The 15,847-nt window shown below is 44.5% G+C and overlaps 1 protein-coding gene and 1 non-coding gene across 2 annotated transcripts; both read left to right on the top strand.

Moving 5' to 3' along the window:
• Positions 1–7,078: 7,078 nt before the first annotated feature.
• LOC136511263 (small nucleolar RNA R71) lies at positions 7,079–7,185 on the top strand. Its single transcript, XR_010772671.1, has one exon. It is a non-coding gene; the product is annotated as a small nucleolar RNA R71 (small nucleolar RNA).
• Positions 7,186–10,621: 3,436 nt separating this feature from the next.
• LOC136495239 (uncharacterized) lies at positions 10,622–14,799 on the top strand. Its single transcript, XM_066491219.1, has 2 exons — positions 10,622–11,979; positions 14,340–14,799. The coding sequence occupies exon 1, from the start codon at positions 10,768–10,770 to the stop codon at positions 11,959–11,961; it is 1,194 nt and encodes a 397-aa protein (XP_066347316.1). The 5' UTR covers positions 10,622–10,767; the 3' UTR covers positions 11,962–11,979; positions 14,340–14,799.
• Positions 14,800–15,847: the final 1,048 nt, after the last annotated feature.

The following is a 15,847-nucleotide window of genomic DNA, read 5'->3' as shown; positions in this document are numbered from 1 at the left end:
ATGGATATTCTAATCAAGATTTTGACAAAACTTTCCCCTTAATTCTATTAAGTTTTCCTCTCAATTTTAACAGCACTTCCACTCTTAAACCTTCTCACTTCTACTCTTAATTTCTCTCACCCTTGCTCAAATTTTAGCAACACTTCCACTTTGAAACTTCCTCTTCTTTCCTAATTCTAAAATCACTTCTACTAAGTGAATTTTCAAACTACGAAATTAGATTTTGGGATTTTGAACTTGGGAGGCTTGTTTGTAGTTGTGGTTGATGTAGAGAGCAGCCAGGAGGGGTGGTATTTATAGGCGGCATTGGCATAGGCTGGCCGGCCAAGTGTTGGGGTTGGCCAGCCCCACATAGTGGCCAAATGGCCTCCCCTTCCTCCTGATGCTTCTTTACTTCATGGTTAAGCAAGGTGAGTGCTCCTTTCAGTGGAAATGTGCTCTAGACGGTGCAGAGTGGAGATGAGTGGGAATGGAGGTGATGGTGGAGATAGAAGTGATGGATGGTGATTGAGTGGGTCCCATATGTCTATATTTCTACTGTATACACATGTGTATATATATGCAATGCAAAAATATTTTATGATACTATGAAATACAACAAGATGGATGAATTGTATTTTTAAAATTTTTATGCCTCCACGGTAAATATTTATTGTTGTTTTTACTCCATAAAAATTATTCACATGGGGCTTGAATTTTATAATGCCATGATGAGAATTTTTATTTTATAATGCAGGTGTTGAAAAGTAAATATGCTAAGATAAAATGATTAATGCAATACAAAAAGTAAATATGGATAAGTACCGATTTTACCTCCCGACGAGGGTTTGGGATTTTAAGTCCGCCGAACCAGACTTCTCCAGTTGCATTTATTCCTTGGGTGCATCAGTTGGTCCCGAAGATGGAGACCTTGATGGTTGTTCTAGCTTCTCTTGCCACTCCAAATTAGAGCATTGTTCTGGTCTTGGCTTGAAAGAGAATCGCTCTTCCTTGCCATTGATATGGAACTTAATTTCTCCGGCTCCGACATCAATGTGTGCATTTGTAGTACTCAGGAAGGGTCTCCCAAGAATGAGGGGTCTCTTCATATCCTCCTGCATATCAAGTACTATGTGGGGGATATGACCCCCGGTACCCACAAGACAAGACATGGGCCACACCATCAGAGGTGGCCCAGCCCACAAGATCAAAGCTACACCGGGGACTCCTTAGTGCTCAGACATCGCTAGCTACGCCGGGGACCCCTTGGTGCTCGAACATCGCCAGCTACGCCGGGGACTCCTCGGTGCTCGGACATCGCCAGCTACGCCGGGGACTCCTTGGTGCTTAGACATCGTCAGCTACGCCGGGGACTCCTCGGTGCTCGAATATCGCCAGCTACATCGGGGACTCCTCAGCGCTCGGACATTGCCAGCTATGCCAGGGACTCCTTAGTGCTCGGACATCGCTAGCTATGCCGGGGACTCCTCGGTGCTCGGACATCACTAGCTATGCTTGGGACTCCTCAGTGTTTGGATTCTTCGTGCAAGCGATGCCAGCTAAGCTGAGGACCTTGGTGGTCGGATCTTGCTATGTCTCATTGGTGTGCTATCAAGCTGCTCCATGCTGTTCAGATCAGGATGCTGATCTTAGGCAGCACATCTGGGGTCTTGATAAGCGCATGTCAGATGACGTCGGCAAGCTTTTAGACATATTTTCTTTGACCATGCTACAAGGTTCATTCTTCATCTTCTAGCAGGCTCGGGGACTAAGTGGCTACACTTCACCTGGCGGTGAATGTAGTGCTTATTTCTTGATTTACCCTCCTTATTGACGGAGTCTAAGTGGCAACACTTCTCCTAAGTGGAAGAATTTTCAAATTTTATCTTGAGCCCCTTACATCCTTCTAGCAAGCCTTACTTGGCTAAGTCTAAGGTCTTCTAACTAGTTAAACTGGTCGGTTTTGACTTCCACTGCTTGGATCACCAGTTAAACTGATCGGCTTCATGTCAAAGTGCTCGGACTTGTTCAAGACAGCGTTGCTCAAAGGATACAAGGCGCTCGGGGACTAGTTGTGGGGGATATGACCCCCGGTACCCACAAGACAAGACATGGGCCGCACCATCAGAGGTGGCCCAGCCCACAAGATCAAAGCGTGCATGGCACTGGTTGACGTGCACCGCAAGATATTGTATAGTACCAAATAGGATACTTTTCTTGTAACCCTACCCCTCCAGAGTACATAAGGACAGACCGGGGTCCCCTAGTCGACAGCTACATACATCTCATATTCAATACAATACACCAAAGATACAGGACGTAGGGTATTACATCGATCAGACGGCCCGAACCTATCTAAATCGTTGTTTCTGCGCCTTATGTCACCATCCAGTTCCTGATTACGCGCACCTCCACTAACAAATCTACCATCGTGGGATACCCCTCGGTGGACTGTCAAGCATCTTTTGTCGACAGTTGGCGTGCCAGGTAGGGGTGTGTGCTTGATCCATGGCGAGCTAGATGGCGTACCTCAAGATCAACACCGCTCGTGGCAACCTGACATCCCGCGGTGGTGTCCTTCAATAGCCCTATGGGCTCGACATCATGAGACTATGAATCATGGCGGCGTGTTATCAACCAATCTTGCAGAAAAGCCAGAAGATCCATCTACGTGTCACGTAACATGTCACCGTGATCCATCGATGAGATGCGACTACCAGCCTTGAGGATAGCTGGCAACACGCTCCCTCCACGTCCCGAAAATAGTCGAGCCGACTGATCAGATTCATCGGTGCGAAGCTCTTATTTTTTCTAGATGATCCAGATACGTCTCTGACTCTGAGCCAGTGCCGGCGGTAGTTCACCGACAACCTTCAACATGCTCGAACTCGTCATGAGTTACTATACCCATCCCAACAACAGCAGCCACACATATGAATTACGTCGTGGACATGCAAGTCGGATATGTACTATAATATTTTGAGCGATATTCCCATCCGTCAAAACCAAAGGCCACGTCCGATCTACAAGGCCATGCAAGCTAGCTTTCAGAGTCACATATCAAGCAAACAAGGATGGGTTTGCAAGGAGTATGAATGCATCTACACCACCATGTGAGCTAATTGTAGCTTCCACGTGCAACCGGCAGACATGCAAGGGGATCGACTTGCATATACTTGCATCATTGCCTTCGCGATCGCATGCATGGGCTACTACTTGGTGCCGATCAACACACACAATGCCACGGCCATCGAAGCAATTCAAGATCAATTCTTCTACGCACCAAGCTGCTAAGCGAGCCACCCGAGCCACCAAGTGAGCCGCTAAGCGAGCTGCTCGAGTCGCCGACCACTAATATAAGGACGACGTTGCTCGGACTACTTACTCCAACCACCTGCCGCGTCGCAATGATGATCGCTGTGAAGAATGGCGCCATGACAACCATGACAGCCACCATGATGATAGTTCAGAAAGCTCAAAGGCTAGGCAATTTTGTCAATGCCGACCAGATAATGCCATATGCCGCCAACCAGACATTTTGTCTAAAGTTAAGTCATGCTTTAATATTTTTCTAAATATTCTTCAATCTTCATATATCGCCATAATGTTTCTCCGAGCTATTTTCTCCAAGTTTGCTCTCCAAACAATTTTCTTTCATGTATACCATCTTAGAGATGACATATAGCTAAGTCTAAGGCGAACCCCCGAACAGTCATGTTGATGCTCGGATGTCCCCAAAGACGGCCCTATCTCTGGCTCCTCCCTACACATGCACGAGTGTCTACCCTCTGTGTTATGGGTGGTCGGCAGCGGCCCCTTAGCGATGCTTTGTTCTTCCTACACGCACACAGGCTTCGTGCTCCGCGTTATGGTTAATAGGCTAGCTAGGGCTAGAGACTCAGCTACACACTAACTGGTCGGGTAGTTTGTATTAAATATAAATACATCTTCAGAATAACACTAAGTGTTCACACCAACTGATCGTCGAGTTGCATATGCTATTTCATCACCATTGTTGACTCTTCTTCGGAGTTCATATATTTTTACATCATGTACTAACCGTTCTACATATTTGTATTGTAGGATCATCGTCTAGGTGATCGGACCACCTGGTGCTTGGACTTCTCCACCGATCAACTAGTCGGACTGCTAGGTTCATGGACTTCGTCGCCGACCAGTTGATCGGACTATTCGTCGGTCGCTTCTACTCAATGCTCACATCACCGCTGACCAATTGACCAAACTGTTCATCACTCATGCTTCATCGCTAGCTACATCGGGGACTCCTCGGTGCTCGGACATCGCTAGCTACGTCGGGGACTCCTCGGTGCTCGGACGTCGCTAGCTATGCCGGGGACTCCTTGGTGCTCGGACATCACCATCTACGTCGGGGACTCCTCGGTGCTCGGACATCGCCAGCTACGCCAAGGACTCCTCGGTGCTCGGACATTGCCAGTTATGTCGGGGACTCCTCGGTGCTCGAACATCACTAGCTATGCCGGGGACTCCTCAGTGCTCAGACATCGCTAGCTACGTCGGGGACCCTTTGGTGCTCGGACATCGCCAGCTACGTCGGGGACTCCTCGGTGCTCAGACATCGCCAGCTACGCCGGAGACTCCTTGGTGCTTAGACATCGCCAACTATGTCGGGGACTCCTCGGTGCTTGGATATTGCTAGCTACACCGGGGACTCCTCGGTGGTTGGATATTGCTAGTTATGTCAGGGATTCCTTGGTGCTCGAACATCGCCAGCTATACCGGGGACTCCTCGGTGATCGGACATCGCTAGCTATGCTAGGGACTCCTCAGTGTTCAGATTCTTCATGCAAGCGATGCCAGCTAAGCTGAGGACTCCCTTGGTGGTTGGATCTTGCTATGTCTCATCGGTGTGCTATCAAGCTGCTCCATGCTATTCAGATTAGGGTGCTGATCTTGGGCAGCACATCTGGGGTCTTGATAAGCGCATGTCAGATGATGTCGGCAAGCTTTTAGACTTCTTTTCTTTGACCATGCTACAAGATTCATTCTTCATCTTCCAGCAGGCTCAGGGACTAAGTGGCTATACTTCACCTGGCGGTGAATGTAGTGCTTATTTCTTGATTTACCCTCCTTATTGATGGAGTCTAAGTGGCTACACTTCTCCTAAGTGGAAGAATTTTCAAATTTTATCTTGAGCCCCTTACATCCTTCTAGCAAGCCTTACTTGGCTAAGTCTGAGGTCTCCTAACTAGTTAAACTGGTCGGTTTTGACTTCCACTGCTCGGATCACCAGTTAAACTGATCGGCTTCACATCAAAGTGCTCAAATTTGTTCAAGACAGCGTTGCTCAAAGGATACAAGGAGCTTGGGGACTAGCTGTGGGGGATATGACCCCCAGTACCCACAAGACAAGACATGGGCCACACCATCAGAGGTGGCCCAGCTCACAAGATCAAAGCGTGCACGGCACTGGTCGATGTGCACCGTAAGATATTGTATAGTACCAAATAGAATACTTTCCTTGTAACCCTACCCCTCTAGAGTATATAAGGAGAGGCAGGGGTCCCCTAGTCGACAGCTACATATATCTCATATTCAATACAATACACCAAAGACACAGGACATAGGGTATTACGTCGATCAGACAGCCCGAATCTGTCTAAATCGTTGTCTCTGCGCCTTGTGTCACCATCCAATTCCTGATTACGCGCACCTCCACCGACAAATCTACCATCGTGGGACACCCCTCGGTGGACTATCGAGCAACTTTTGTCGACATACTACAAAATCCACTGGAACAAAGGAATTTGTTATTTTTACCAGAATATTCTCGGCGATTCCTGCATGGTAGCGAACCGATTGGTCGGCTAGTTGTAGGCACATTGATGTTGGCATGAGGGTTGAATAGTTGAGCTTGTCGAAAACCTTCTTGGGCATGACACTGACACTTGCTCCAAGATCGCATAGAGCATTCTCAAAGTTTTGGTTTCTGATCGAACAATCGATAGTGGGACATCTTGGATCCTTCTTCATGACAGGTGTTGTGTTCAGGATGGTCGCACTACACTCCTCCATTAACTTGATTACCTTAGTGGTGGGCAGTGGTCTTTTGTTGTTCAGAATGTCTCTGAGGTACTTCACATAGGTAGGTGCCTGTATGGCATCTAGCGGAGGAATATTGATATATAACTTTTGAAATACCTCTACGAACTTACCAAACTGCTCATCCATTTTGGCTTTTCAATTTCTGCATGGAAACGGTAGGAAGGTGGTGTCATGAAAACCTTGCATTATTTCTTGTGCTTGTGGCTCAACTTCTTCAACTTCATCGTCCTTCTTCTCCTCTTGTACTGCTGTCGGTGTCTTACCTGTCCTCGTCGGATATGGTGGATCACGAGTAGACTTTCTACCTCTTGTGGTTATGGCATTGACCTTTTCAAGGTTAGTGGCAACAGGCAGAGCAGTGACCAACTGAGCTAATTGAGATTCTATCTTTTTATTATAGCTAAGTTGGTCTTTTATAGCAGAAGAAAAACTATCCATCTTAGTATTTATGTTTTCTAAGATTTTATCATTAAAAGCAAGCTTCTTAGAAATATTCTCATTAATCCTAGCTTGTTCTAAGATCAAGTCTCTCAAGGATGGCTGTTTAGACTTAGAATGATAATTACCTAGGTACTTACCTTGGTAAGTTGACCGTTATTGTTGATTCCATCCTTGCCTCTATTGTTGTGGAGCAGAATTATTGACGATAATGTTTGCATCTTCTTGATATTCGGGAAAATTAACCCCCAAATATTCTCCACATACGTTTTAGGAATTAAAAGCATCTTGTATGGTCTAGCGATCCTTCTTGTAATTAGCTCGTTGTTCAAGCCAATTCAATAGTACGTCCATCTTGGTTGACAGTGTACACACCTCTTCTAGTACTTCCTCACTCTTACTACATGTTTGAATATTGTATTGAGACTAGCCTTGATTAGACGCAATATTCTCCATGAGAGTTTCAACTTTTCCAAGGGTGAGTGACATAAATGATCCTCCAGTGGTAGCATCAAGTTGCTCATGAGATTTCTGAGTTAATCTATGGTAAAAGTTTTGCATGAGTAACCAATCTTCCATCCCATGATAAGGACAATCTGAAATGTATTCTTGGAAACATTCCCATGCTTCTGGAATGGTCCCTCCTTTTTGCTATTGGAAATTGGAAATCTTTCCTCTTAAGGCATTAGTCTTGCCTGTAGGAAAAAACTTTACTACAAAGGCCTTCAAACATCTTGCCCATGTGTTGATGTTATCTTTGTTGGTGTAGAACCACTGCTTCGCCCTTTCAACTAATGAGAATGGAAAGAGATGGAGTAGTATGATGTCTTGAGCGATGTCCTTGATGACAATTGTGCTGCTTATCTCTAGGAAATTCTGAAGATGAGCACTAGCATCTTCATGTATCTTTCTGCTAAATGGAGTAGCTTGCACCATGTTGATGAGGCTTAGCTTGAGCTCAAACTCAAGGTTGTTAGTTTCGAGTGTTGGTCCAGTGTGAATGTTCTCAGTGCTTGGAGCAGAGAATTCACGCAAAGTCTTGTCAGCCATAGCTTCAGAAACTGGTGTTGAGCTTCCTTTTGATTGGTTTGATTGTGATTGATGGAATTTGTTAATGAATCAGAACCAATCCTATAATACCCTGTATAAAATATGAACAAATACAAACAAGGGTAAGCCTGCTAAAGCAGAGGTGTTATGATTTCATCAATAAGTATTTATTTGATCAATTCTCTTAGCCTTGTGCCCCCTCTCCAGCAATGGCACCAGAAATGCTTGTTGGCATTTCTTAGCATCACTCTTTACTAAGTTGTCATCCCTAGCAATGATGCCAGAAATGCATTGTTGGTAATTATTGAAAACACTTGTGTGTGTGTGTGTGTGTGTGTGTGTGTGTGTGTGTGTGTGTGTGTGTGTGTGTGTGTGTGTGTGTGTGTGTGTGTGTGTGTGTGTGTGTGTATTAAGTATCCACAAGCACACAGATAATATACCATTATAGCATTTCACCCGGAAGTATACCAGGTATCGTTATTTATATTTTCTACACAGGGAGGAGCGACGAGGTGGCAAGAGATATTGACAAACATGCATACTTACGATAAGATCACTCTCATGCTATAGCAGGGGTAAGTCAAATGATAAATAAATGATAAGTGTAAGGCATTGATTGTAATCTAGAGATAGAAATAGATACTCATAAATGTAGCATGGCTAGGCAGGAGATTAGTTAAGAGCAAAAGATTCCTAAGTCATTTCTTATTTACTAAGTCTTTTGTACACCCAAGTATATACACTTTCATCTATAGCATAATTAACTTTGCATCTATGCATAAGGAACATTACTAAGGAAGATCAAGAACAGAGCTTGACACCCTTCGCAACCGGGTTCTACTTGCTCTACAAATGGGGAGTGGACTACAAAGGACTCAACAGGAGTGTCACATCCGCGATCTACCACATGACCCAGAGTGTAGAATGTATCCGTAGGTAAACAATATTTAAGCACCATGCTTACATAATATTGACCACTTAACTCACTCTAGTATTGAGCTAAGCGCTTTGCGAACATATGCATATATTCATAATCAATCATAACCATATCAAGTATATTACCAAAGCAAACTAGGAACATAATAAATATCAACATAATATTGAAGTAGAAGAAAGTCATAAATAAAGAGGGATATAATGGATATACCGACCTCCAAACGGTGAATCCAAAATCCTAAGCAATAGCCCAAACTCTACTTGAACCTTACTAGCTAGCCTATACTAGAACTTGAAGAATTGGAGCTCTATTCTCTTCTCTCTGAAAACCCTAATTTCTAATCTGATCTTGACTTACGGAAATCTGCCTGAGGGAGGGGGCAGGGGCTGGTATATATAGGCCGGAGCGTCAATTGTGGACCTTCGGATCAAACCAACTTGAATAAATGGCGTAGATGCAATCCTTAAGGCGGTGGAGAACCAACATACGAATGGGGGGCTGACAGGTTGGTCCCAGGTGATGGCCAGCTTGCAGGTGGGACCTGCCTGGCGGCGCCTTGGCCTCCACTTTAGTGCGGTGTCCTCTCGAGTCTTCTAGAACCTTCTAGGGTTGTTTTCGCTGCGGATAAGTGCGATTAAATTTGTCGATTTGATCCCCGTGATGGTTTTCTGGATAAACCCTGCTGAAAACACAGATTCACCAAAACTTGTGGAAATTATTAGTATAAATCCCTAAGTCTATGTTGGTGATCATTTTCATGCATGTTTTCAAGTTATGTTGGTGGTTTATAATGGATGGTAACTGCCCTCAACAGTGAGGCATGCCTACCCCTGTTAGGGTTGGTGTATCCGATGCCGCTCAACCCCTCTTCGCCCCTTCCCAGGGGTCGGGATGGAGGAGAGGTCGTGTGGTGCCTCGTAGCGTGCAGTGGAAGGAGGAGGAAGAGGTGATGGACCTCGCAACTTGGTGCTTGGTTCGGGGCCTTCGTAGCTTAGGCGAGCTGCGATTGTTGGGCATCTGCTAGATGGGCCATCGTGGGCCGCCCGAGGGGCTAACTAATCGGTGTCTTGAGATAGCCGGGGTATCATAACCCCGACAACAATTTTATTCATGTATGTTGAATTTAATAATATATGCTTTGAGCTGCATTGAGTAAATATCCAAATATAAATTCAAATCAAAACATTTATTTTGTATTCATATTCAAAAATATCTGCATCTGTATTTATATTCGAATTAAAATATGATAAAAAATAATATCCGAATCTTATTTCATACGAATCCGATCCGTTTCCATGGTCTTCGTGATTATCGGGAACTTGAAGTTGCGGCGACGATAATAGAGAACTGGAGATGGCCACGCGCCAAAAGGTAGAGAGAAGCTAGAACGCTATGACCAGTTGCAGCTACTCCCCCGTCCCCAAAAAAAACGCAATTGTAGGACCAAACGTGTATACCAAGGTAGCTAGCGAAATTACGAAAATACCCTTGTGTACAGTTAATTGACCTATGTAGGAATGTTTTGGAAGACAGGAACATGTTGATGACAGTTCACCAGGTCATCCGATATGGTAGCCTTTGATGCTGGATTGCAATTTTTGGGGACAAAATTTGAATTGTAGGATTGCATTTTGTTCTCGAATATACAAAAGGTTTGCACATCTTTATATTAAGATCGAGAAATAGTAAAAGTTACAACGACGCGCCACGAACATGGCACACTAGGAGGGTGTTAGTGTTATACAATCGGCTTTGTCCTCCCTAGCATAAAGAGATCATGAGCTATTACTCGACTATCTAGCCATCATCGGTGATTAGACGTGCTTTTTGCGCCTCGATCGTTCTGTTTGTGGATCCAGAAAGAACTGTTGCATTGTCTTAATATACGATGGGTTGAGTTGGTCGACGAAGATATAATAGACGCCGTGAAAAGCCTCTTCTATACGTCCAGGAATGCCATCCGCTTCGTTGCTTTCTTAACGGAGGGAGTAGGAATACGAGGCTGGGAGTTGGACCGTGCTGCAACTGGATCATTTAGACGGACACGTGACGCATCGCGTGTGGGTGTGCTACTCAGGAGCCGGCTTCACCAAAAAAAAAAATCATTCACACGAGGTCAGATAGCCGGTCTCAAGCTGAGACCCCCTCGATATCCGAGACGACGAAGACCGCGAGACACGGTCCCCACTCACCGCTACTACAAATTTGGGCCGCCTCGCCCACGCCGGCGCCGCCCCCGATTGCCGATTCCCTTTCCGTCCCTCGCCTCCAACTCCAAGATGATGAAGAACAAGAAGAAGCGCAAGATCACCTCCACGGCATCGTCGCCACTGCCCACCACCATTGACTCCCTTCCCGACGATGTAGTGGCAGACATCCTGCTCCGCCTGCCGTCCGCTGCCGCCATCTGCCGCGCCGTCTTCGCCTCCGAGCACTGGATCCGCGTCGCAACCTCCTCGACCTTCCTCCGCCGCCTCCGCGACATCCACGACTACCCACTCCTGCTCGGCCACTTCGTGGCCCCCTACGGCCACCGCTTCTTCACCCCGGCTCACTTCCACCCGGCGCCCCTGCGCTCTTCGGAGTCGGACGGCGTCCTCGCTGCTATGGTCCGCCGCGGCGACTTCTTCTTGACCCGCATCCAGGTCGAAGGCTCCGGCCAGCACGTCCTCGAGGACTGCCGCGGCGGCCTCCTCCTCTTCTCCGACACGAGGACGCTCAGGGTGTTCGATCCAATGACTCACCGCGTGTCTATTGTTGACCAGCTGCGAAGACGCGGAGGCAGAGCCGCGGACCACCGCGGCCGCACATTGTGTTTGCTCCCAAACGGCGACGACGCTGGCGCGTTCCGTGTGATGTCACTGCAGCACGGGAACGGCAAGAAGCTGGCTCGATTGGAGGTGTACAACTCCTGCACCAGAGCTTGGCGCGTCCTCTCAGGAGCTGGAACAGACAAGATACCAACCAGGAGCCACATGGCCCGGATCTACCGGGGACATTATTCACCTGCCATGCATGCAGGCGACCGCACCTATTGGAAGTACGCCGTTGTAGATTCGCTTCTCTCGCTAGACACGAAGATGATGACGTTCTCCGACGTGCGTCTCCCTCCCGGTGTGACCCGTCGGTCAGCTTATGCCGTTGGCGAGACAGAGGATGGCACCTGCTGCCTAGTTCATGTCTTCAAACACCGCCAACAAATGCAAGTGTGGCGTTTCAAATTAGGTGATGATGATCATAAGGGCAATGGAGCTCAGATGTGGGAGTTGGAGCGACAGGTGCCACTAATATTAGACTCTGTATCAGCGTATCTAAATGTGGATCAGGTCCGTGCAATTGTCGGTGGCATTGTGCTTCTCTGCGTCGACAAGTCGTCATCTTATCAACATCACATTGCGTTTCGGCTCAAGAGCTTGAAGGTGGAAGCAGATTTTACATGCCGTGGACTGGCACGCCCCTTTGTGATCGAGTAATGGCATGGCCTCTTGCAGGTGCAAATCCTTGTTGCCTCTCAAAGTGTCCTGTCGTAGTATAATCTCAGTTATTATGAGCTATCATATCATGTTTTGACTAATCCCCTCAGATTAGTTGCATTTTTGTTTTGTCCTCTCTCTTTTAACATAAATTTAAGTTATGGAAGAAACATCAGACACAAGAACCATTTGTCTACCATCAGCTTCAAGCATACATGGTCTGCTGATATAGAGTCTAGTTTGTGTATTTGCTTAAAGGGATTAGGCAATAGGAGCATTTATGTACAGAGTAAATCGGAGGATACAAAAGTCATACATGTTTACATTTCTTTCAGCCATCCAATGGTCACTTTTCACAACTGCAACAAATGATAGTTAGATGTAAGTTCAACCTAGGATGTTACACTTTGTTGGGAATCCCTGATATATTTGTTTGAAAATATCTACATACCATGTAACCAACAATCCTATGCAAGAAGAAATTTAGCGGATCATCAAATAATTTTTTGTTGACCAAAGAATAATTGACTAGGATTAAGCATTGCTAGCTATTTACCCTTGGCTACAAGTTATCTATGGCTATCGGATCCTCAACCAAATCCTCTTTTAAGACATAAGATGTTTGGTAAAATCTATTTAACCTCCTTAACTGCTCTTATACTTCACCCCCTCACCTCAAAGCCAGGTATTTTATCCCTTAATTAAAGTATTAAAAAACTGTCTAAATAATCCTCAGGCCTTGTTTGGATGCATGTGTATTGACTCCAATCCACATGTGTTGGAGTGGAATGGAATGGAACTTAGTTTAAGCCCACTCCAATCCACTTCAACACATGTGGATTGAGATGAATACATACGCATCCAAACAAGGCCTCAGGATGGTTTTGAAGGTTTTTTTTTGTTGACGTGGCGAATTTCATGGATGATGATATAGCTGCGAGTCAACAAACAATAGAAAAAAGGTATATATAACCACCTTACATATGGAGGGTTAACTATGTAACCCTCAACTATAAAGACAAAATTATAGCCACTAAAGTATCTAATATCTTTCAAATGATCCTTGACATAGTTTTGCAAGGCATATTTTTGCGTAGCTATTTTACCATTATATCTCGCCACATGAACAAAAATCACCTTCAAAAACCAATCATGAGGTTATTTAAACGGATTTCAATACTTTAAGGAGTAAAATAAGTAAGAGGGTGAAGTAGATGATTAACTATAGTTAGAGGGTTGTTATTTTTTCCTAACATATTTGGAATACCAGAATTCATGTGTAAAAGTGAACAATGCATCACATAGAATATAATTCAAAAAAACTGGCTCAAAGGGGATAGACCTCCCTGAGGCAATGCATTAAGAAGGAATTCTCAATTTGCAGCGTTGAGAAAAGCTCCCTAAAATTGGCAGCCTAGGACACATCTTGGCAAAGCGCCTTTCTTTAGCCCCAGGTGGCTGGCACTACAGCTAAGTGTGCAACCACAGTGCATTATCAATTTATTGAAGTATGGCAATGAAAGAAATTTCCCAGTTTCATTGTATCCTAGTGTGTCTCATACTCTCATGTGACATAACTTCAGTGACATACAAGGGGCTGCCAAAAAGTTTCAGTGGCACAGGAACAATTTATCATGAGTTCATGACCCTGAGTCTCTGACCTTAAAGGGGTGATGGGTAATGTCTGTTCACTAGAGTAGTTTAGAGCATCTTAAGGTGCCCTTTGGATAGGATAAAGATCTATGGAATCTTGTATTCTATATTATCTAAGTTCTATCGGATTTTGAGACTCTAAAAATCTTAGTGTTAAAAATGTTCCAGAATCTGTATGGGATTATAGGATTTTGATCCAACAGAGCTAATATTACAAAAAATTGTAGATAAACTTCTGTATCATTGACTCTTGCTCTAGGCTTCAACGCTCTTAGGTGACCTACCTTGGTTATCATGTTTCATCAAATTTTATATACAAATCACGTTGATGTTTTGTTTCTGTCACGATTTGTGACACATTGTATAACTCTTGGAACATTTTGCGTCGCCGTCATGTCAGTGAAGTAACTTATTTTTGCTGCTTGTACGTGTTGACTGTTTTAGCATTCTCTTCTTTAAACGTAGGTCGTTTTAGAACTTCAAAAACTTCTATATGCGTCTCTCCCAGTACATAATAAAGGAAGGTTATTGAGGACATTTGATCTACTATGAGCCTTGTGCTTAAGTCTACCTAAGGCTTATTTATCTTCTAATAAAACTCGATATACAACACTAAGTTAGTACTTCTGAAATAGAAAAGCAATGGTTTCATGTTCTAGCAAGTTGATAATTATAGCCTTGCATGGATTTTTTTTTTTTTTTTTTTTTTTTTTTTTTTTTTGCAGGTGGTGAACCAAGCTGCTGAACTTGAAGTGGGAACCTTGGAAATTATGAGGATTTTGCTTGCACATGTTGGGCCTTTTGTTCTCAGCACATGACACTACTTAAGAAAAAAGATTTTGGAAGACATGCTCTGTAACTAACAGAGGCGATCTATAGTAGGCAGCTATGAAAATAGCCAGGCGGGATCCAGGCAAAAACCGTCTCTATTATTCATTTACCGTGACGTGTGTTTGCTGGTTTCCTCTGAAATAGATATTTATAAGGGTGGTCATCTTAATACGCTGACACTCGCACATCTGTTAATTGATTTACAAAAGCGGGCATCTTAAGGTAACCTCCCCTTCAAATAGGTATTTTCAGAGGCCGAGCTCTTAAAAATGTTGTATATAGAAATCAATTAACAGATTTGGCACTCTTAAGGGGGGCACCTCTGTAAATGGTTGTGTAACATATACTCCCTCCGTTCATTAATCTCCCCGTGTGAGCAAATTTTTTTTTTCAAAAGTCTCCGTCGTGATACATCGAGAGCACGCGCTTGCCTCGTCCCCAAGTGCCGCAACTCCTCGACTGCGCTGCGCATTCGCTGCTGCGGCCGATCTCCCGCGACTCCTAAAGCGATGTTTTCTCTGTCGCTTGAAATACTCCTAAAGCCTTCTTTGAAACGATTGTATAGAGTGCTTTTCTTCACTCCTAAAGCATTAGCGAGGTCTTGAAAGGTAGATTCGCTGCTTGAGAGGGATGTTTTTTATGGCTTCCAAATCAACTTCTACTTGTTTCCTACCACAATTCTTAGAATACTTGTTGACAATTCCTTGTATGCCACCATCTTGACCATTTTTCCAAATGGTCTGTACAACTCTTAAGGGACACCGAATTTTTCAGATACTGATTTCGAAACTCCATGGCAAAGAATAGGTGGATCAGTTTTTGACAACAAGTCAATGTATATGGCGAGCTTTAGATCATGCGGACAGTACTTCCTCTTTTTGTCATTGGAACTAGAAGTTGTATGAAAACAGTCACTAAAACTTGTATGGAACAGGACTGAAACTTGTATGAAAAACACTCACTACTAGCACTTGTATCATGTGACTGAACTTTATCCGACAAATGAACCTAATGCAGTTCACTGCAGCTTCACTCAAACTCTATTGCAGCTAGCTGAAACTCTAATGCAGTTCACTGAAAACAAGTGCAGGAACCTGAACTCTGAAGCCGAATGCGGTAAACTGAAACTCATACACTGAACCTGAACTGAACTAGATTCAGTACACTGAAACTGAACCATACCTGAAGCTTGCACACCAATGGCTTCAGGTTCAGGTAACTGCACTCCATCAGCACCGCCTTCATTTGTTGATGCAGCTTGCACACTATCGAGTTCAGGTTCAGGTAACTGCACTCCATCAGCATCACCTTCATCTCCTTGCTCGCCAAATGATGCAACACAGAAAAAGAAAGAATAAGTTCATGGACAGAAGTAACAAAAGGCAAAACAAAGATCTTGGTA

Source organism: Miscanthus floridulus, chromosome 1 (genome assembly GCF_019320115.1).
Source record: "Miscanthus floridulus cultivar M001 chromosome 1, ASM1932011v1, whole genome shotgun sequence".
Taxonomy (NCBI): Eukaryota; Viridiplantae; Streptophyta; class Magnoliopsida; order Poales; family Poaceae; genus Miscanthus; species Miscanthus floridulus.
Note: the sequence above shows the minus strand (reverse complement) of the source record. Positions and strands in the feature narration are given on the sequence as shown.

What these genes read in the sequence shown, in the direction of transcription:
- LOC136495239 (XM_066491219.1), top strand. Translation starts at nt 10,768, where the DNA reads ATGATGAAGAACAAGAAGAAGCGCAAGATCACCTCCACGGCATCGTCG.